Genomic DNA, 22107 nt, shown 5'->3' with positions numbered 1-22107 from the left:
ATAATCAAATGCAGGGCATTTCTTGACAGAAAGTAGCTCATAAGGTTTCTATGGTGGATTTTTATGAAACAAAAATTTGCAGATAGAAAGAGGATAATTCAAGCTTTTCGTACAGCTGCAATGTTGGTGAGTTTAACATTATTTAATGCAATCAGACAGGACTTTTCTGTTTGGATGTATGGTCTGTCAAGGCCAGAAATTTGTTTTTTGACACTCAGTGGGCGTTCCCGCATAACTTCCAGGTACTTTGATGTATGCATACCCTCTATTCCATCATAAATATTGTCCCTGTCATATTGTTGTTGAAACACATAGGACTCGATCTTACTAGAAACATTTAAGTACCATAAAAATTCATAATATGATACATTTCTGGAAGAAAATGTAAACACTGCTATTTATTCCTTAAACACGGAATATGAAAACAGAAATCTACACATTATATACAAATGGGACAATTCAGTTTGGATCCAGCAACCCATTTGTTTTGTACATAAACACTTAGTTTAGGAGAGGATATCAGTTATTATTGAATATAGACAAAAATGGGACTCATCTCATGCATAAATTATGGAACATTACAAAACTGAATCAATAATCACATTAAAAACCCTTTGGAACAAATAATTCCCTCTGTGATCTTGGGGAACACATGGCTTGTATTTCTAGTATATTCTAAATAATAATAATAGCTATTCAAGTATAAAAAAATATAAAAAGAAAAGAAAAAAGCCACGGCCAGATAAACAGGACACAAATTATTTTACAGTGACATTTAAAAATCAACTGAATTCAAATCTTCATGAAAATAAGCAACCGAATACCTACAGTTAAAACCTTTGTGCATCAAACTCAGGGGAACGGCCTAGACACTACATATACTGTACTGTATATAAGCCATGGCTACTCTGTAGTCTGCACACCGAACGGCCCCTGTGCTCCTGTGTTTTGTCCTTGTAGTGTCCTTATCTTTCTCACATCCCCATTTCGAAATAACACAAAACTATACAAAGTAACCAATTCTATTGATGATTTACTAAGCCTGGTTTGGTTTGCAGTATGTACACAGAAATGCCTCTCTGAAAACCGTGACAGACAACACGCACACACAAACGACAGCTTGAGTTTGCATTAATGCTAACTCACATTCCCAGCCTATAAGAATATTAGAATGAGAATAAACTGCACATTTACGGACAAAATCTGGGTAATAGAGCACCGAAGTCTGACGTCAATATCGGTAGAGGGCGCAAATCCACGAGTTCATGTACTTTTTTATTTGCATTGTAATCCCCATAGGGGGATTTTAGATCGCCTTATATAAGAACTGTGTTTGAAAAATAAACATGTCATCCCGGCTGTTTCACTCATATGGATATGAAGAATCAACTGACTGAGAGAAAACGCTATTGTTACTGCTACTGAATTTGTTACATTTTCCCTAGAAACAGACTGTATCATATATGTCGCAAACGATACAGAGACACCTCCCTGACAATAACGCAGAGAGAGCTTGTTTAATTTTGGACCACAATGTTTATATGAAACAATTTTAAGATGACCCCATGTTATTCTCCATAGAGAAATTACGTCCGTGAACCAGGGGAAACCAGGGGATGAGCGAGTGGTCAGCGCTCTATGACATTTACACTAATGGGTTTTTCTTTTAAACCGCATGAAATCAAGGCACCCAATGATCCCTATGTGAAGCTGGAAAATGTTGACACTACTGAATAGTATAAACACAATCCTCTTAACTCCAATCTTAATTTCTCGTACTCTTTACACCAAATACATACAATTTTCTCGTAAGATTAGGAAAGAAATCAATATTAATCCTAGATTGTCTGTCTCCCATCCCATTATTGATTGCCTATTGCCTAAATTAAACAGAATATATGCTTGCCTACCGCCTATAATATTGTTCTCTGATTGGGATGTTCTTCAGGCAGTTACACTCCCAAACAGCAGAGGGCACACAGGAGGTGCTGACAGTTATTTTTCTTATTTTTCTTTTATTTTTCTCAACTTGGCAAAAGAAAGTACTGCTGGCTTTATAACCATCTAATCAGGGCCTGGGACCTGGGACACCAGGTGAAAGCAATGAACTATCTGGCAGCAAAGAAACCCAGCAGCAGTCTGAGGCCTAAAGAACTCCCCATAGCATTATAGCATAATCCAGTGGTGTTTGATTATGTACAATGGAAGACCCTGTCAGTGTATGCTAGTTTGCCTTATATTTCACACTGGCTGATTCCAATGATTAGAAAAACACTGACTGAAGCAGACCTGTCACCTGCCGTCGCTGTGGGAGAGAGACTATACATTATCGGAGACATCTTCAGTCTTCCTAAGGGTAAGGCAAAACAGAATTTATAATAAAGAAAGCAGAGGTGCCTCACTCTTTATCTTTTACAGTCCCTCCTAACTCACAACCTAAATCCATTTCTGGATTATCTATCTCTCTCTTTCTATCCAAGCCTTTCCTCTCTCACCAACCTCTCTCTCACTTTGTCACATACACTATCTGTCAGCCGGGGGCTAAGGCTGACTCTGGAGTCTCGCCAGGGTGAGAGAGAGAGTGCACGCTTGAGAGATAAAGAGAACACTGCTGCTGAGCATGCGCAATTTGCGCATGCCTCCGGGAGCACGCATGTTCCAGCATGAAACAACGTGAGTGCATTTGTGTGAGACTGGTCATTTGTGCAATGAGAATGAAGACGCTGTTAAGTGTCTTTCGGAATAAAATGTGTACCCATGTGGGTGAGCCTGGCTGTTTGTGTGGCAGAGATAATTGTGTCTCCTTTAGTAGTTCTTGAGGTAATCAGCAATTGCCAAGTACATTTGCACATACAGTATGTAGATTATTATCTATGGATTATACTCCTAACTATTAGGAGTATAGTGGGCATTATTAATCCAGCACCTAGGGGGTGTTTGGGAATAATCTCAAGGACACTTCAACACTAAGCATGGAGGGGGGATCGATCGACCAAAGACCTTTACATTCCCAAATTGGGTGTATGATTGGCTGCCTGGCTAAAAATGTTCTCTGCTTTGTGACAGTGACTTGATTCTAGGACAGAACCCCTACAATCGCAGTAAACTAATGTCCCCCTTCACAGAAAAATCCTTAGCATTAATTTAACTAGGGAGTGTAAATGGATCTGAAAGGACCAATAAGATCAAAGTTAAATCAACACTGATAGTGGAGGAGCCTAGGGATATTTCGCGCTAATTTAGACGAATATCACAAATGTGATGAGGACATTATCACATTCGAGCACATTTGGGCAAGTGGCTATGCCGAATTTAGCCCAAGGAGTATTTTTAGTGCAAAACTAATGCTTGGAATGGATTCAGAATCATGAAAACCACCTAGTTTGACACATCACATGCTACAACACTCACGTGACATGTAAAATGTGACAGAAGTAGCATGTGCTTGAATTCATGTTTAGAAAATGTTTCAAACATTCTGAGATGATGGAATGATGATGGATGATGATGGTCATGGAAGGGGAACCTTCTGAAAGCTTTCATGGGCAAAGATAATCAACTTCGAAATCTAAAAATAGGTCAAAATGACCTCTCAGTCATGCGAGTGTTAAAGCATAATGGAATTTAGATTTATTTTGCCTTATATAGGATGTTAATGGTGGCCAAATGGATTTGGCTGCTGTGGCGACCCTGAAGGTTGCCGGCTCGGGCGCCCTAGCTAAATCATTAGAGCACGCCCTGGGCTACATCTGTGCAAAATTTGGAAAATCACCCTTATCTCTCCCTAAGCTCTTCCACTATGAGAATTGGATTGTGTAATTATGCTATGTTGAGGAATTCTAGATGTGTACACTTTTGTCATTTTTGAGGGCAGCTAGCCCCTCCTATATTCAGCTATTAGTGTCGTTTTTCATCTTACACAAACATAAAATTTTCATTGGCAATGAATGGAGAATTTACACCATGTGTCTGAGCAAAGATAAGAGCGCCCCTCACTTCACACGGATGTGAATTTCTTCATCTGTCTTTGTTTCTTCAAATGTCTGGTTCCGACATAATCAAAAGCAACCAAGCTAATAATGACACCTGTGCTGTGGCTAGTGTTCCATTAGCATACATGTCTCTGAAATGCCACCAAAGCCGTGCTGAATAAATATATGGATGGATGGATACTTAGATAGATAGATATAGTTTATTAGTCCCTTTGAAAATCCATCATGTGTCATACAGCAGGTCATTGATCCTAGTGTTGTCACTGGGGTAAAATCGGACTTTGAAAACTACAACTCTTACTACCTGTTTTAGCCGCTACTCTCGGTGGCTGTGACATCATCCTTGTGTTTAAGACAAAATAGTGATCCTGACTTCAGAAAACACAGACAAAGGCTGAAAAACAGACAGAAAGGGGGAATTGTATGTCAGTACGGATTGTATAATAAATATTGTTTCTACAGAATATGATATCCATCAACAAACTGGAATGCACATCATTAGCGTGATTGTGTCCCTTTAATGTCTTAACATTCTGCACGGCAAGCTTAGAGGCCAATATAGATTATTTATTTTTGTGATTATTCTTCATATTTTGGCTCAGTACCTCTTTGTTTTTTTAGCACTTTGGTCATGATCTTTGGTCATGAGTTACTAAGCTTCATTACCACCCTTGGCAGAAAAAGATTTAAACACTATGGGCTGTATTTTGCGTTTCTTAAGTACCAGGTCTTATTACTTAACTTAAGACCTGGAGGCGTGATCAATGCCATTTGGCTATTCTGAGTGGCCAAAGAGCATTGACCATGCCTCCAGGTCTTAAGTTAAGTAATAAGACCTGGTACTTAAGACACACAAAATACAGCAGTATACATTTAATACTAAACTCAGTATTAAGCAGATATTTCTTAGGCCCCGTTTCCACTGGTTGGGAACCGGTTCATTCTTCAGTTCAGTTTTTGGTTCTTAGTCCATGAGCCAGAGCTCCAAAATTGTAATGTTAATTATGAATTGAGTGTGCAAAACCATACCTATATACATTTGTTTATAGGGTCAATATAAGTAAATTAATATAACCTTTCCACATTAGTAGCTCATTTTATTTGCATATTTTCCTATATAATGCATAATTTGCATATTTAAAACAATTTCAGAACATGTTTAATACAATAAATCATTGTCTTTGTGTAAGTAATCAACTGGGGAAGTTTCATGGTGATAACTATTAATTAAATTTTTACCTATTCACCTATTACATATAGGCCTATTGTACCGTAGCTGAAAATTACAAAATGTGTGATACATATGAAAAAGCTACTACTGTGGAAGGGTTATCATATATTAATTTACTTTTATTGACCCTATAACATTTTTTTATATAGGTATGGTTTTGCACACTCAAATCATAATTAACGTTCCAATTTTGGAGCTCTGGCTCATGGACTAAGAACCAAAAAGAACTGAACCGGTTCCCAAACAGTGGAAAAGGGTCCTTAGTGATAAACTAAAATGTTTCACCAAAGGACATAATCTTATTTATTACTTCTAGCACTATACACAAATCCAGTCGAATGGTGATCTGTTGACTTGATGACACAAACAAAATCATAACATGTACATAATGTCAATTATGTCATAATGACATAATCATAATGACAAGCTCGGGGGAAAAAAATATCCATCCCCCCTCAAATTCTTCCACTTTCTACATGCGGGACCCATGGATCTGGAAAAGCTGTGAAAACAAGAGAAAAGAAAACATTAATTATGTTATAAATGCATTATGCGTGTAAGAGCAGTTCAAATACTAAATGGCAGCACTATACAGCTGTCTAGTCAATTTAGTCTTTATTTCTTTTACATTACATGTCTGGGCTCTGATGTTGTTGATGATGGAGAGAATGGGAACAGGTTGATATGAAAAAAATAATGTGCTGTCACATGCTGTGCTTGATGACAGAGTGAGAATTATGGGGAAAAAAACAAAAAACAAACAAGCATAGGACCTTTTTTTTTTTAAAGATTTTGCTATGAAACACAAGCCTTTCTATATTCTTTTGTGTATTTTCTGTCAAGCTGATTTCCGTGTGTGTGTGTGTGTGTGTGTGTGTGTGTGTGTGTGTGTGTGTGTGTGTGTGTGTGTGTGTGTGTGTGTGTGTGTGTGTGTGTGTGTGTGTGTGTGTGTGTGTGTGTGTGTGTGTGTGTGTGTGTGTGTGTGTACACGAGCGCCATTTTGATACTGACCATTACAGCTTTAGAAAATAGCAGATCTACTGTACTGTAGATCAGCTATTTTCCAAAAGCCAAAGTATAATGTAAATATTTTCAAACAGCTAAAGTATAACATAAGGATTAGTTTGGTCAGGGTTATTCCATGTCAGAGCATTTGTAATGAGATCCCCTCAGGGAGCCAGGCTTGGATCAATATCATAGAGCCAGGCTGTGTCAACTCACTGCTGGACCAGCCAGGGAGCACACACTCACACAGACACACAGACACACACACACACACACACACACATACACACACACACACACACACACACACACACACACACACACACAAACAGACACGTGCACATGCACACGTGCACACACACGCACGCAGACGCGCACACGCATAAACAGAAACAGACAGGCTGCCGCTGGTATAGGTCATGCAAATGATCAGGGACATGACATTTTCAACCACCAGCCACAGTGGTTGTTAGATTCCCTGGTACACAAGAAGACATATTCCCTATTTAACTAAGAAGAGCGTTTGAGAAAAATAACCGCAATGATTGTTGCCTAATTGACTGGTAAGAACAGACCATCCTACGAGCAGCCATGGCCAGAATTTAACTGCATTTAGCTGGTGGTAATTCCCCCTCCTGCTAATGCTTGTGCTAACAAGAACGCAGCTGTGTGCTCTGCAACCCAAGCACAATGACATCTGCAGCTAAATTAAATGACCTTCATTCGGTTGCAGTTAGGCCTATGCAGGCCTGAGAATTTAGATTTTTTTTAATGAATAATCAAAAGTATTTTAAGGTTAGGAGCTGGCAAAAACATTAGAGAACTTTCACATTTCAAACTTAGTCATGATTAATACATGAATTTTGTTCTAAAACGATTATTGTTTCAATGCTATGCCATGGAAAACTTCATGACATCACTCAGACTCACACACTACATCCCACTGGGTCTACCCACTAGCAACTACGGTTAGTCTAGTGTGGTTTGCCTCACCCACGCATGCCTCTCTGTTTGGGAACAATGACACACGGCTCTCTCATTCTCTCAGCCACTCATTCGGTGTCGCATCGCTCCCTGCCACCTCCTCCTGTTCCTCCTTCGCCGATTCCTCCTCTGGCGTCGCCAACGCCTTCCATTTTTGTATTATGAGGAAAGAAAATATATAAATAACAAAGGAAAAAACAAACAAACACAAAGACAGTGACAAAAAAATGAACATAATGTATATTGATGATTGTGTGCAGGACAGCTGCAGCCCTGTAGCTGTCACGGTACGCTCCTCTGCCCTTGGACTTTGACTATGTTTTGGGACTTATTACTTGTATTTGTGTTCTGTACCTTATTTTGTAGTTTTGTTCCTAGTGTTTCCTGTCTGCCATGTTTGCTGTCTCCTGCCTTGTCTCACCTCCCTGTATTAGTGTAACCCTAGCCACCTGTGTTCTGTTGCCTGTTAGCCTATCCCATTGTTGATTGTGTGTTTCAGTTCACCTGTGTCAGTGTGTAGTTAGTCTTGTCTATAGTCTAGTGTTTTCAGCTCCTTGTCAGTTCGTCGTTGTGAATGATGTGGTCAGTTCCTTGTGTTTCCCTAGTTAGTTATTCCAAGTCCTAGTTATGTGCTAGTTGTTCCAAGTGTGTGTTTTTGAGAATTAAAACCACTTGAATTCACTCCTCTGCCTGTGCCTGGTTCGTTCTGCACCCGAGTCCTACACCTCCAGAACCACATCGTGACAGTAGCGGTACTTGAGAACGTCCATATCGTCTCTGCGCTACACGGTGGTCTTTATAGATGTAATACAAAAAGGTACTTATGTTTTTTTTATTCTCACAAAGAAATCCCTGACATGGTCACATGGGACTGGAGAGCAGAGCAGATAGGGTATTGTTAATGGGGCTAAATGAGATAACAGATACTGTATAGTCAGTGAAAAATAGATATGCATTGATAAATATACAGATGGAGATGATTGTAGACATTACAAGATGTCGACAGCACAGTCATTGATTGAGGTGTGAAATGATGGAAGTGAATATGCTTGGTGAATTGAGAGGTGTGTTATAGTGGAGAGGGTGGGATCAAAGCACACTCATATGAATCGCGTGTGTGCGTGCATGCATGTGTGTGAATGCGTGTGTAGGGTCTCACCTTGGTCTTGTGGCTCTGCTCAGTCCCCAGTCCAGAACCGGATGTGTGTAGCTCCTTGGACACAACGCACAGGAACTCAGCCTGGTCCTCTGTCCCGTAGCTGTATGAAGACCCAATGTTCACCATCTGGAGGAGATCGAATGGGAGAGTGAAAGACAGATAAAGGTACGGACGGAAGAGAGAGAGAGAGAATGATAGCAAAAGTAAATGTAAAAAGATTGACAAAAAAGAGGAGAAAGGAAGAAAGATTGGTGGAGAAATAAAGCTAGAGATACCAGAAAACACAAGAGACAGGTAAAGAGACTAATTGAATGTGTGAGAGAGAACGAGACGAGGACAGACAATGACAGACAAGAGAAAATAGACATAAAGAGAGAACTAATGGATACCTTTGCTCATGCAGGAAGGATATGCTGTCATTACAACACTGGACTCAAGGAGCACAACGGTCATATAAACAGCTTTTTGGAGGAATTTAAGGAAATCATACATGCACAGCATTCATGCAATCGAGCTGAAATGCAAAAGCAGTGGGACATCACTGGGAGGGTCTCAATGTGCAGGAAAGGCCCAGGATGTTGGGATGTGAGTCCTGGGGAATCTGGGTTGGAAGCATAGGGGGTCCATTGTTGGCATGCGTGACACTGAAACTGTCAACAAGATAAAAGGCTAGAGGTCGGGACGGTTTGATACTTTAAGGACCTCTGAAATATCTGTGAGTTTTAAGGGGGAAAAGCAAAGCATATTATATTAACAACAACAGGAAATATTCTGGGTTCACCCATGAATCTAATTAAGTGCGCCATAAATGTGTTAAATTAATTTGTAAACTGTATACATACTGCTGGTTTTCTGTCCTAACAGGAAGTCCATTGCATTCACCTTGTGTCCTTGTATACAAGCTGGCTAAATAGGGACTAGTCCGATCTTTGACACCAGAGGAACACATTTAGCTACCTGGTTAGGTTGAGAACCAGCAGCACCGGGCGTCCCAGAGGACCAGATTTGAGAACTACTGCCATAAAGGACCTCTAGGCTCCTTGGTGGTGGGGGGGGGGGGGGGGTGATATTGGTGGCGGTCAGTCCCAAGGGTTTTTCTGGACTGTAGACAGTGGGCGGTGAGTTGGGGGATAGAGTCAGATCAGGGGGGTCAAAGGTTGAAGGTGGGGGGTGGGGTTGGGGGCAGAGCAGCAGCAGCGAGTCCAACCCACAGTCCAGAGCAGTCCGGTGCGGGGCTTTCTGCAGGTACGCACGCTGACCTGCTCAAACTTCCAGCCGTCCGACATGGTGGACACCATCTGGGTTAACTCCTCCTCCTGGCACTGCAGCACCCGGTACACATGCTTGGGCGGTACCTGCTGGAGAGGGAGAGAGAACGAGAGAGGCAGTCAGAGTGAGTCAATGAGAGGACTTGAGGCCAAATTGTACTTGGCAGTGTCATGTAATGTCATTTTGTCACCATCTCATTTCCATAGGGACATAGGGCCATGTACATCCCAGATTTTGTGACTGCGTGTACTTTATGCACGGTCTGTGTACTGTGTACTTCTTTTCTAGCACACGCGCTAGAAAAGAAGAATAACATCCTGAGAACGAGAGGAGTGCCGTCGACAGGTGTGTAGTGGGGGGGATGGGGGGGAGCCACATCCCTCCACATCTCTCATGCCTAAAATGATCCTTTTGGCAAAAATATGTTTTACGTTTACGTTGAAATCATGTTTATTGGCAGGTTAGTTACATGGAATAGAAAATGTATCCTTGCTCTAGAGTGTGCTTGAAGCCTGTCCCGATGGGACCAAACTTCAGTAGAACGGACCATGAACTAATGAGTGGCCTTTCGTTCACTGAATCACTGAACTAATCAGCTGGCGTAGGATGGGGCTGGTAACTTGGCATAAAGATCTGCCTGCAGAGGGCTTGGATATATACAGTATGTGTGAAAAAGAGTCATACTAGTGTGAGGGTGGCATTAGCAGTAAGTGTGTGTGTGTGTGTGTGTGTGTGTGTGTGTGTGTGTGTGTGTGTGTGTGTGTGTGTGTGTGTGTGTGTGTGTGTGTGTGTGTGTGTGTGTGTGTGTGTGTGTGTGTGTGTGTGTGTGTGTGTGTGTGAGAGATAAGAATGATGAAAACAGAGAATGGATGCCTTCATTTGAAAAGGAATAAGATGCTACTGTAACAAACCAACAGAGTAAAAAATGTACAGCAACAGCTATCTGCAGCACATGTGAAGAAAACACTTCAGTGCATGTTCTTTTGAGTGTAGCCTCAAGCCACTGGTAGTAACGGCAAATACAGTACTGTACAGTACAGTATAATGCAAGTGAAGTGGGTGTATGGTGTGAAAGGGCAGAAGGATTATATAAACCGGGGAGCAAACATGCAGATAGAAAACAAGAGAAACATGATGTGCAGCACAGCCATCTTTAGGAAGGCGAAGAAGGGTGGAATCATTTCATAACAGAAAGAATATCTGAAGGTTTTGCGCATACCGGTACATTGTAAAAGGGAGAAAGGGTGATTGTGTGTATAGAACAACTGTATAACGTTGGTGGTGTTGACTCCTAAATTTAACATCGCACTTTTTTGGATAGAGGCCTAGATAGGGCATGCAGCCATGCACATATTCAACTTTTGCTCTCACATGTCACTGGGCAGTGGGATGTTTGCGTTTTGAGTCCAGGCTGTGACAAACCAAGGACCAAATGACCACACATGACAGAGATGAACATAACTCCACATTTTAGCAGTTAACCAGTAGTTGCTACAACTGAATAACTTGGTTTTGGGTGTTGGATTTGGAACTTTCATATTGATCATATTGCAGTTAGGGTTAGACTTTGTATTGTTTTAGACGGTGTGTCTGTTCGATTGTCGTCTCGTCTTACCTGTGTGGCCTTACAGTCTCTCTCCATAATCCTATCCTTGATGAGTTTAATCAGCGGAGTGATGTTGTAGAACTCTGCTTCCTCCAACACTCCTGGAAGACCGTACGATACCAGGGTTATTAGGTTTATTTCAATTTTCATTTCAGTTTAGTTGATATGAGGAATAAACGACATCACACACCAGGAGCGACATGAACAAATTATACAAAAAACTGAAAAAGCGACACGATTATTTCACATTTCACATTTATTTTGGTGACGCTGCTTGCTGATGTCAGCCATTATCCCTTGTAGCGTTTGTACATTGTACATACATCAATATGAATTAGAAATTAGAATCTCTACATACAGAAGAAACAAAAAATAATGCACAACTATATTTTACTAACTGACCTGAAACACCACCCACCCAGGCTCGCATCTATCATCCCACAGACAAAGAAGACAAACCTTCCTCTGCCAACTCCTTGTTGAAGACCAGTTTTCCATGCCGTAGGTAGTTGAGAATGGGACCAAAGTAGGTGGGGTCTCTGTCAATCACATAGGCCCCTGTCTCATCCTGTTGAGGAAGGAAGGAAAGATCGAATTAATTGTTTATCAAAACAAAATGGTACATGATAACACCATAAAGTTACATGCTGCGCTGCGTCATCTAGTCTTGTTTTATTTTGTTTAGGTGAAATGATAGAAAAATTCTATTTACAAAATCACATACAGTAAAATAAAATATAAACTTTCAATCAAGAAAACCCTTGTAAACAAAATAAAGCAGATTTGACTAGGGATTTGATGAGGGGACCAGTACGTTCATTGGATTATTAAGTAAAGCTGTATTGTCCATTGACAATGTTGTGCTCTGTACTCTGTTTTGTGTTGAATGTGGCATTTTTTAATTATGAATTCCAAATTCCAATATGGTTCATCACAGCTTCTTCTTATTAGAAGGATACACTTTTACCACTATACTCAAAACATGTCAAAACATGAACTGGTAATGTGTGGGCAATTCTGATGTGCACCTGGGTTTCCTATAAATAGCACCAGAAAGTGTGTATGAAGCTGTCTGATGAAGATAGGCAAGCCTCTTGATAATTGCAACAATCAATACATTGTCATTTGTCACTTTATCTAACTATTCTTTCATGTATGTAGCTCTTCTTTGCAGTTAATATCATTCTACACTGTAGATGTGGCTCAGTGCCGTTTCTGTTTTGCTGCTATGTAATTACTTCTGCTTACTATTGTGATAGTGTAGAACGAGAGAGGGAATATACATAGGGCTATCACGATCATAGGATTTTACTTTAATGATTAATTGTCAAAGAGTTAATAGTGTTTTTGGCATTGAACATTGGAGCATATGAAATACAAATTATTAGGCTTTGTGAAAAATGCACATAAGTCAAATAACTTCAATATACAAAGAAATGACTGAGACCAAACACAAAACCAATATTAATCAAAATAAAAAATGTAGAATGGCCAAAATAGGCTATATTTAATAACTTTATACTTTTATACTTTTTAACGTGGTAGAGTATGTCAATACTCATATCGCAGGATGCGCCGGCCTTTTGTGATGCCGCCTAAGTAGCGTCTCAGAATTTGTTTGATTTGACTAATTTCAAATTCTAAGTCATATTTTTATATCACATTTTATACATGGATAGTTTTAGATGCCTACTTTAATCGAACCAGGTGCTTTTAATGATCGGATGCACCGTTCACAAGTATAGCCCACTGAAATCCCCTCCTGCACAAATGATTCCAATTATGCAAAATTATTGTGATCATCTCAAATAATTGCGACTATATAATTGTGACATGCCTAAATAGTAAATACATGGATGATATGATGATGAGTGTATGTTCAAAGAACATTGGTCACATCTAGTGACAGTGGTTCAGTGGATTAAGTGCAGGGTAATAAATATTAGATTGTAGCCAAGAAAGAATTTAATTTGTGCTTCAGGGCAGGAAAATTACATTTCAATCCAGAAAACACTGCGGCTGGTGGACAAAATTAACCAGCCTCTTTGTCTTGTGCCTCTACACTAAATTGTTCAGGTTAAATATACAGAGACCAAAGACAAAAACATACATATTTACAGTGGAATTTTAAAGTGCTGTTAAAATAGTGGAATGGAATAAAGAAAGTAATCCAACCACATAGCCAACCTACTTAGTTTGAGTTGATATCTACACTTTGAGTGAAAGTACATGAATCTATTAGTTTGGCGGATATATAGGCATATCACTATGACTCAGACATAGCCATAAACAAACCCAATACGCCCTATAAAGGCATGTCTTTATGACAACCATAAAACAACTGATACGCCTGTTACCCATACTGTACATGCACTTTATAGCAATGGTTATCAGAATATAGAGCTATTTAACAATTACTTAAGAAAATAAAATAACTTACTGCACCTAATATTATGCACTTAATATTAACTAATATTGGTTTTAAGCTAGGTCTCTAGAATAGAATAGAATGGTAGAATGTTCTGGTCACATGGCTGGATCTTGTATTGGCTGCAGTCTGACACTGGCCTCCAGCAGCCTCTCCAATAGAGCAGAACTTTCTTTTCTCTGGATGCTTAGATTAGCCAATCAGCAAGTCTCCATGTGTGTGGCTGGTGCATTCATGAACTGCTCTAGTGTGTGCACGCATCCTTGCATACGTGTGTTTGTGTGCTGAGCTGTAAGCAGGCATTGTGTACGTTACACTCCAGCTACTCCCCATTTTCCCTGTGCTATCTAAACTATTAACATACATGGTATAATCCTCCTTGACTGTCCATTTAGAGCAGGGGTCCCCAACCTCCAGGCCACAGACCTTTAGCGGTCCGCGACCCATTCAGTACTGGTCCTTGACTTGACACCTGTCCACACAGAAAGGAGGGGCACTATATAAATGCACCATAAATCCCCAGTCTGTCCACTGTCTCAACGAGGTGCTTGATAATAATGTTATTATGAAAGACGGCATGGAGAATACTACAACAAAATGCATGCCTTTCAACAGGCAAGTTCCAAGTAACCCAGCACATGATTTCTCCTCTTTGCAGTTTGTGTATGTCGCTCATTACATCATGACAGGTACAATGACCAAATATCACATAGAATAATTTCCAAGTAGACAAATTAACGGTACGTCGCAATACATTATAGCTGTGCATAATGGTCACATGACTTGTATTGACAGATGTTCTCGTGTTGTAGGACAGCTCTGCTGATGCTAGGTCTAACGTCTCTCCTCTGAGCACACTGCACAGGTCTCTACCCAGGGCCTGCAAACTTTGGAAATCAGTCATAGCCAATTGGAATGTAATATGGAAAATCTACAGGATACAACTTCATCGCATAACTACAGACATAATGTGTACCAATTTGAAAAAATCCCTCCTTGGCCTACTGGGAGTGTGCGTGCATTCGTGCAATGTTTCACACCAATTGTCCAATGCATCTGCATATTTCATGTGTGTACACAATTGTACAGTCATCTTTATGACTGCAGGGTTCTTCTCCCCTTCACGTATGTCTGTCTGATTGATTATATGTGCCATTGCCACCTCAGACTTTTTGAGTGGTGGAAGTGCAACCATAGGGTGCAGCCACTCCAATGACCAGCTTTGTCCGTCCCTGAGTCCCTGTATCCCTATGTATGTATTTGGTTAAAATGGGTAGGGTTTAAAAAAAGGCAAGAGCTTGCTCTGGTGCACTGGCCTAAAAGTGGGTCCTTAAAAACTGCTAAAACTTCTGAAATGTATGTATGTGTGTAGTATTTAAAAGGGGGGCTCTTTTGTAAAAAGCCCAGCCCACAATACCTTCATATATTTAAAACTAATCCAAAATAGGGTTACCAGTGAAGGGCAAAATGCCTATTCACTGGGGACTATGCAAGGCAGAGGCGTCCACCCCCCTGAGTCCAAGTTAGGCTAGACTGCATACCTAAAATGTATGTATGTATTTGGTTAAAATGGGTAGGGTTTAAAAAAGGCAAGAGTTTGCTCTGGTGCACTGGCCTAAAAGTGGGTCCTTAAAAACTGCTAACACTTACAAAGGAACTTTGTAAACTTGTGCAAAAGTAACAAATTATGATCAAATATCCCATTATGCAAGTATAGAGACAAAGATAGTTTCTCTACTTGTTCTGCGTTCCGTGTTCTGCTCGCATGTGTGTGATTTCTGACATTGACTAAAGGCCTCTGGGAGATGCGGAAAGCTGTTTCCACTTTCTAGGTGTTGTCATGCCGACTGTCGTCTGATCACGTTGAGGTGTCTTCTACTGCAGCTCTGTGTGTGTGTGTGTGTGTGTGTGTGTGTGTGTGTGTGTGTGTGTGTGTGTGTGTGTGTGTGTGTGTGTGTGTGTGTGTGTGTGTGTGTGTGTGTGTGTGTGTGTGTGTGTGTGTGTGTGTGTGTGTGTGTGTGTGTGTGTGTGTGTGTGTGTGTGTGTGTGTGTGTGTCGTCCCTGTGTAGGCTTCCTGCTGTGTACTGTGCTGGCATAAAGGTTTCCATCAATCAAGACTGAAGCATCCTTCTGCCTCACCCTCCTTCTGACACACTTTTCTGATTATCCGTCTCATCTCTGTCCCCTCAGCTTCGCTTGATTCTGAACCAGTGGTTCCCAAACAATGGGTCGGGTTCTATACATTTATACATTATACATTATAAATAGTGAAGATTGCACATGTACAAGCTGATCTTGTAGATTGTAGATCTATTCTCACTATTATATAGGGCTTTGTGGTTAATTCATAATTTATTTTTGTAAGTTTTGGCCCCTGGTTTTGGGTCTTGAGCTGAAGTTTGGGTAACACTGCTTGCTGCACGCCTTCTTCCTCTCCTGTCTGTCTGTCTGTCTGTCTGTCAGACAGATTGTAAAACGACATATCCCATATTCAGAATAACTGTAACTAGCAGTAGGCAAAACTGGTGATACTCGTATTGTACATGTGCTGCTTGTCACAGAATTCACAGTGGGTGGGAATTAAACTAAATATTGAAACATGATTCATGATTCATGTTAAAGTTTGCTTAAGGTTTGCATTCCATCTGTGATCAATATAGTTTTTGTTAGAATAATGTTCAGCTCTATACAACAAACAGAATCTTGTTCTAACAGTTATCCTTACACCTCCGGTAACTGGTTCATAATATTAGACACTTAACTATAGCTCCAATAGGGAGATAAAGCAAGTTTGGGCCTGTGGTGGAATCTACAGCAAAGTTGTGAAACAGGGATAGGGGAGGAACGTCGTAGGGGGGATAACCTTCGTGAATCTGGATGATAGAAGGAATTTGTATTGCAAAAGGAATCCGTTTATTCATCCAGAAGAGTAAATATGAACACCGTATTTGTCATGGTGACATATCGAGCAGTTAACCACAAGAATCATTTCATCCCTATTGATAATAGGCGAAGATTCTGTGGAAAAAATCTGCTATTTGCGATTTAGTACTGTAGACTGTAAAGGGCACCGGTCAACAAAGTAGTTAAGACAAGTGGTTCATGTAAATACATACAAGCCTATAGTAGTTTGGTTTGCCCCACATTATGACATAAGAGCAAAATGTCTTCTATGTGAATATAGTCAATGAGCGTCATGGACTATTGTCCATATTGTCCAGAGGACCACTCTGCATTAAGGCAGTGCAACTGATTATGAAAAGAATGGTTCTGCAATGTAGATCAATGACATACTAAATCACATCTCAGTCTCACTCAGGCCTACAAACAAAGGTTTTGATCATTTCTTTGTTTAAAATCATGCAAGCCTACCATACTTACAACATACATACACTAACAACACTGTCACCTCTCTACACATACAATAATACTAAAGAGAGGCCTTGCACTGCCCTGGCTGTCATGTCTCCATTCTCCACAGCTGAGACCATCTACATGCCAGATCTCTAGATTCATTTCTACATACAATTACATACTGTAATTCGTTAGGGACTGCTGTGTATTAACTACTACTGTATGAATGAATGACTGAATGAATGAATTTTTATTTTCGTGTCTTGTCGTTAAGACCCATCCCTTACGTACGGGATTAGAAAACACCAACAACATAAATAAACAATATCACGTTCACTTCCCACACAGAAGTTACACAAAGTATTTGATCAAAACAAAAACAGAAATATGCATTATCATAAAATAAAATGCATCACATATATAAGTTTTCTTTGTCCGTATGTCCTAAGCTTTCTCTATATATTCTGCTAATGCAAATATCTTTAGTTCGAAAATCCATCTCAGTCGCTCTGCATCACTTAATCACATCAGATCTATATTTTTACATCTGTTAAATAACTTTTGACGTAGCTCATGATACAACGGGCAATAGAAAAGAAAATGTATATTCGTTAGCAACAGGAGCAATATTGAAGGAGGCAAGGGATGTCACAGCCTGTGAGGGAATAAGGCATACATCTCTTGTGTGCGTGTGCGTGCGTGAGTGCGTCGTGCGTGCATGCGTGTGTGACGGTTTTTGGGGGTGGGCTGGGGCTGAGGTACCAGACATAAATAAAGTAGTAATCCTATTAACAGTTGTACTCAGCCAGACCATACCATGTGTGTTCAAAACAGAGTAGACCACCAATATCCTCCTTGACAGAGCCATGCTGACGCCAGTGGATAACAAAAGAACTCCTGTGGTGATAAAAGAAAAATCGTCCCGTCTCTTGAGTAAGAACACACGTCACACACACACAGTCACACACTTCTTGTTCTCTAGGTAATTTAGCGACAAGTCCTGTGTGTACTAAACAAATCCACAGGAGCTAACAAAGTCTGTCTTCACCCAAGCAACAAAGACAGTACATTGAAGATAAAAATGGATTTTATGGATACTGAATCCAACTAGAGCTGGGGATACAATTATTATTATTATTATTATTTTTACAAATACTGTTTCATTACAGGAAAAGATCAAGTTTAAGCCATACCACATTATGACAACCAAAATCTCAGACGATGCCAAGCATATATCACACAAACACCAGTTCTACTTACAAAGTCTTACTCATCTGCTGCATGATTTCTGAATATACTGTACTTTACAGTACCCTAATCCTATCTGCAGCACTCTATCGCTATATGTGCTTGTACAAGAAGCTCATGCTGCAGGATCAGCAGTCCATTAAGCACATTGTCTCCCTTCAGTGTTGCCTGTTGGATAGCATGTCCACTCCCTTGCTCATCTTATCAACTATCACATCAACACAGTCACGATCCATCCAGGACAGGACCATGCAGGCCCTGCATGTCCAATTCCGCTTCTGTTCTGTCGCAAACCCGCAGTAGAGGGTTGGCCATACTTGGGTATTGAAATTAGGTACCAAATAGTAACAGAATTCAAATTGCTGGGGACCGCGGGTAATCGAATCAGAATCGATAAAACCCTAATAATTTAAGGCTCCAGTATTCTCCTACAAATAAAGCACATAACAAGCTTTATCTGCTACTGTCTTCCATTGTGTTGTCATGGAATAATGAGAGGTTATAATTTATTTCATGTTTGAAGTTGACAATTATTTATGTAAATTAGTTTACTTTTTAATTGTGTTTGGTTGATTTAAACACCAGTATTTGCAGGACAAAATATTTCAACATTGGCTCTATATATCTCAGGTACAGTAATAGTATTAGTAAATACTATTTACTTAAATTAACGCTTAAAATAATGAGGATATTTTTGTTTGTTAACTGGAATTGATAAAAGCCATGTGACTGAAAAGGGTCACGGGTTCAATTCCCCACAACAGCTGAGATGTCCATACAAAAATGTCCATGCGGGCATCAAGACACACACAAATCACCCACCCTGTGTTCACTCATTGTCCATATTCACATGTCAGCCACTTTTCTCTTACATCACACTTTACTTGGTTCACACAGACATGTTGGTGTCATGTCAGACTCACCCACCCCAGAGTAGGAAAATAACAAAATAGCCACCCTGTGAATACTTAATATTGTTATTTCTGAGTATCTCTAGCTAAAGTATCACAGCTAAAATGCCTGCAAAGTATACATCTTCGTTATGTCACTGATCACATGATCCCAAGTTCTAGACCTCCAGTTATAAGTTATACAGAAGGGGGGGACTTTTTTAAAAAAAATATTTCCACACAACTCTAAAGTATATTAACGACATAGTTCAAAGTTGAAAACGAGTGGTATTCCCCTTTAAGGAAAAGGATCACTGGATTAATAGTGATAGCTGGACAATGCAGTATAGCAAAATAAACTAGTTGGGGACAGTTGATCCTACCTCTGTTTATTTGTGTTTGTGAGAACGACAAATGCAAGATGGGCTGTGTGAGTGAGAATCAGTAGCTGACAGTGGGGGGTGTGGAGCAGAAAAGGACAGAGAATGATGGCACTGGCACATAATTAAAGGTCAGGGCAATACACTGTATTAATATTAAATGAGTATCGTGATATCTAAAACATCATCTGGGATTTGGGATATTGTAATGTTATGATATGGCAAGGGTTTTAAAGGCTGAATGTTCTAGCTGCAGTCCTACTATTGTATTTCCCTTCATCCACGTAGTAGTAATTGCATAGATATTACTGATTTGATCACAAATCATATTTATTTTCTGATTATCCGTCTATAAATCGTATTATATTTCGTGAAAGCACCAATAGTCATCCCCACAATAAATTATAGTCACATTGATGCAAAAAACAAATCACACGAATGAACTGAGTGGTACAACTGTACATACTGTAGGCCTACTGTAGTACTCGTACTGTACTGTACTATACTACGTACTGTACTGTACTATTTGTACTGTATCGTACTGCACTACGCGTACTGTACTGTACTGTACCGTACCAATGGTCAAAATGGCGCATTTTAATCCTTGCTTATTGTATGCATTAGCTTTATTAAAGGCGTTTTACTTTTTCTTGGTCCTTTTTTTTTGCATCTATACTGTCACGGTGTCACCCAGTTGCACCAAACAGCACCTTGCTGGAGATCTCTACTCTGGCCAAACAGATGTGCTCCTACTTCTCTTTTTTTCTACATATGTACTAGTGATGTTGTAGTAGGCTTTATTATTGCCCACTTGCCCAGCCCTGCCCAGACCAGCTATAGGGTAGGGTAGACTTATCTGGGAGTGAGGTAAAGAGAGAGCACAACATGTAAAATAAATGAGGATGGAGTTATAGAGAATGAAGACGGACAGGGCCAAGTATGTTTCTTCATGTCTGTGTGTCAGTGTCACTGTCATGATCCTTTGTTTAAACATGGATCACCTGAGTGTATAGTGTAAAGGACGGCTATGTGTGACTATGCAGACTAGAGTCGAAGCAGTATTTGTGCTTTCGCTGTTGAAGGTCACAGGGAATATTATTTTCAACATGCTCAACTAGGTACACCAAAGGAACGTCAGTTTAACAACTCTTTCTTACAACCACTGACACTTAATTATCATGAGAGGACGCAGAATAGAAAATTATATATTTGCATGTGTAGTACACATATCCATATGGCTCTGTGATGAAAATAACTCTCCCTCTTCCCATAAACTTGCATTAACAGGCAGCACGTACGTGCCCATACAGGTGACTGATTTAATTAATTCGTACCATATCACTATAGTGATGATTATAGAATACATCTCACAAACTGTTTTACACATTTCATTGTGGCTCTAAGTTAGGGACGGAGAATCCAAACCCAATTGGCTCAAGTTACATCCGATCGCGACCACGACTTACCGTGTCTGAATGCAAGTCCTGTTGCTGACAAAGCCTGTAAAGAAATGAAGTTTGTTCTTTGAGCAAGGTTTGCCGCGTCGTGAGGAACACCGTGCCGCCAACATTCAACCGGACCCATTTGCCGTTATTTGCCCCGGCGCGGTGGATGCCGTTGCCGACGCACTGCGTCGCTGTCCCGCTCGACTCCGCGGGGGTCGCACTACTGGTGGCCGTCGTCGTGCTGTCACTGCCCCCCTCGCTGTCTTTGTTGTTGTTATTGTTGTTGTTGTTGTTATTGTAGCAACCGGCGTGGTGAGTCGACACAGCAGCGTCTGCATCCGATAACGCCTGTGGCGGTATCCGTTTGTCTTCTGTTGCCATCGGGGGAACAGCGGTGGACAGTGGACACTCAAGTTGAGGACGGTGAGGCAGAGTGTATGTATCCGTTGATGTGCTTCCTCTCCGGTCAACGACCGAGGAGGATGCTCCGCCTCATCCCTCATCAGTCCCCCTCCCACCCAACACATGCGACAAGAAAAACTGGGTTTTGTAGTTTTCATATAGCAATAGCTGCAATATAGTATAGTAGTCATAGATATAGCAATGATTCTCAAACTTTTCCAAGTCACATACAATAGACAATCTTTTTTAATAGCATATCTATAAACAAAGAAATTTGTATTGATATCTCAAGCACAGATGGGGTCAAAGAGAAAGAACACTGTTGTCTCGGTGTAATATGATTAAAATATTTGTATTGTAATGCATTCTATATACATTTCTATATTCATTTCTATATACATTTATTGAACACATTTCTGTCTGTGTGTAGGCCTACTGCTGTGTACCATTGTCCCTGAGAGATCATTAAATACAATTAGAAATGTATAGAAAGTAAAATCAAAGCTTAATTCATGGTATAAGACAATAAATTCTGAATTCCCTGATTATCAGTAATCGAAGAAAAAAAAGTTTAAAGGTATACCTTACACTGCACTACTAAGGGCCTATAATTAGGCCCAATGATTGGGCCTAATTATTGATATTTGCCCCTTAAATTATCCATGAAATGAATGCAATAGTTGAAATTATATATTCTTTATCAGCCCTTTCACT

The 22107-nt window shown here is 40.2% G+C and overlaps 1 protein-coding gene across 5 annotated transcripts; it reads right to left on the bottom strand.

Moving 5' to 3' along the window:
• Window positions 1-340: 340 nt before the first annotated feature.
• kctd17 (potassium channel tetramerization domain containing 17) lies at window positions 341-21437 on the bottom strand. 5 transcript variants are annotated; one of them, XM_080789230.1, is made up of 7 exons: window positions 21013-21437; window positions 11706-11814; window positions 11256-11347; window positions 9583-9729; window positions 8372-8497; window positions 7222-7357; window positions 341-5725 (listed from the first exon to the last, which is right to left on the bottom strand). In XM_080789230.1, the coding sequence occupies exons 1-6, from the start codon at window positions 21370-21372 to the stop codon at window positions 7265-7267; spliced, it is 927 nt and encodes a 308-aa protein (XP_080645356.1). In that variant the 5' UTR covers window positions 21373-21437; the 3' UTR covers window positions 341-5725; window positions 7222-7264. The 5 variants fall into 5 exon arrangements, with proteins under 5 accessions (XP_080645356.1, XP_080645358.1, XP_080645359.1 ...); XM_080789232.1 differs by having other exon boundaries at window positions 9625-9729; XM_080789233.1 differs by having other exon boundaries at window positions 9631-9729.
• Window positions 21438-22107: the final 670 nt, after the last annotated feature.

Source organism: Protomyctophum bolini (assembly GCF_963924005.1).
Source record: "Protomyctophum bolini genome assembly, chromosome: 18".
NCBI lineage: Eukaryota > Metazoa > Chordata > Actinopteri > Myctophiformes > Myctophidae > Protomyctophum > Protomyctophum bolini.
Note: the sequence above shows the minus strand (reverse complement) of the source record. Positions and strands in the feature narration are given on the sequence as shown.

Excerpts from the sequence above, each read along its gene's own strand:
- kctd17 (XM_080789230.1), bottom strand. The coding sequence starts at position 21,372 with ATGGCAACAGAAGACAAACGGATACCGCCACAGGCGTTATCGGATGCA. Across the intron at positions 9,730-11,255 it reads GAGACTGTAAGGCCACACAG|CAGGTACCGCCCAAGCATGT; the intron begins GTAAGACGAGAC and ends CTCCCTCTCCAG. Across the intron at positions 7,358-8,371 it reads AGCAGAGCCACAAGACCAAG|GCGTTGGCGACGCCAGAGGA; the intron begins GTGAGACCCTAC and ends CAAAAATGGAAG.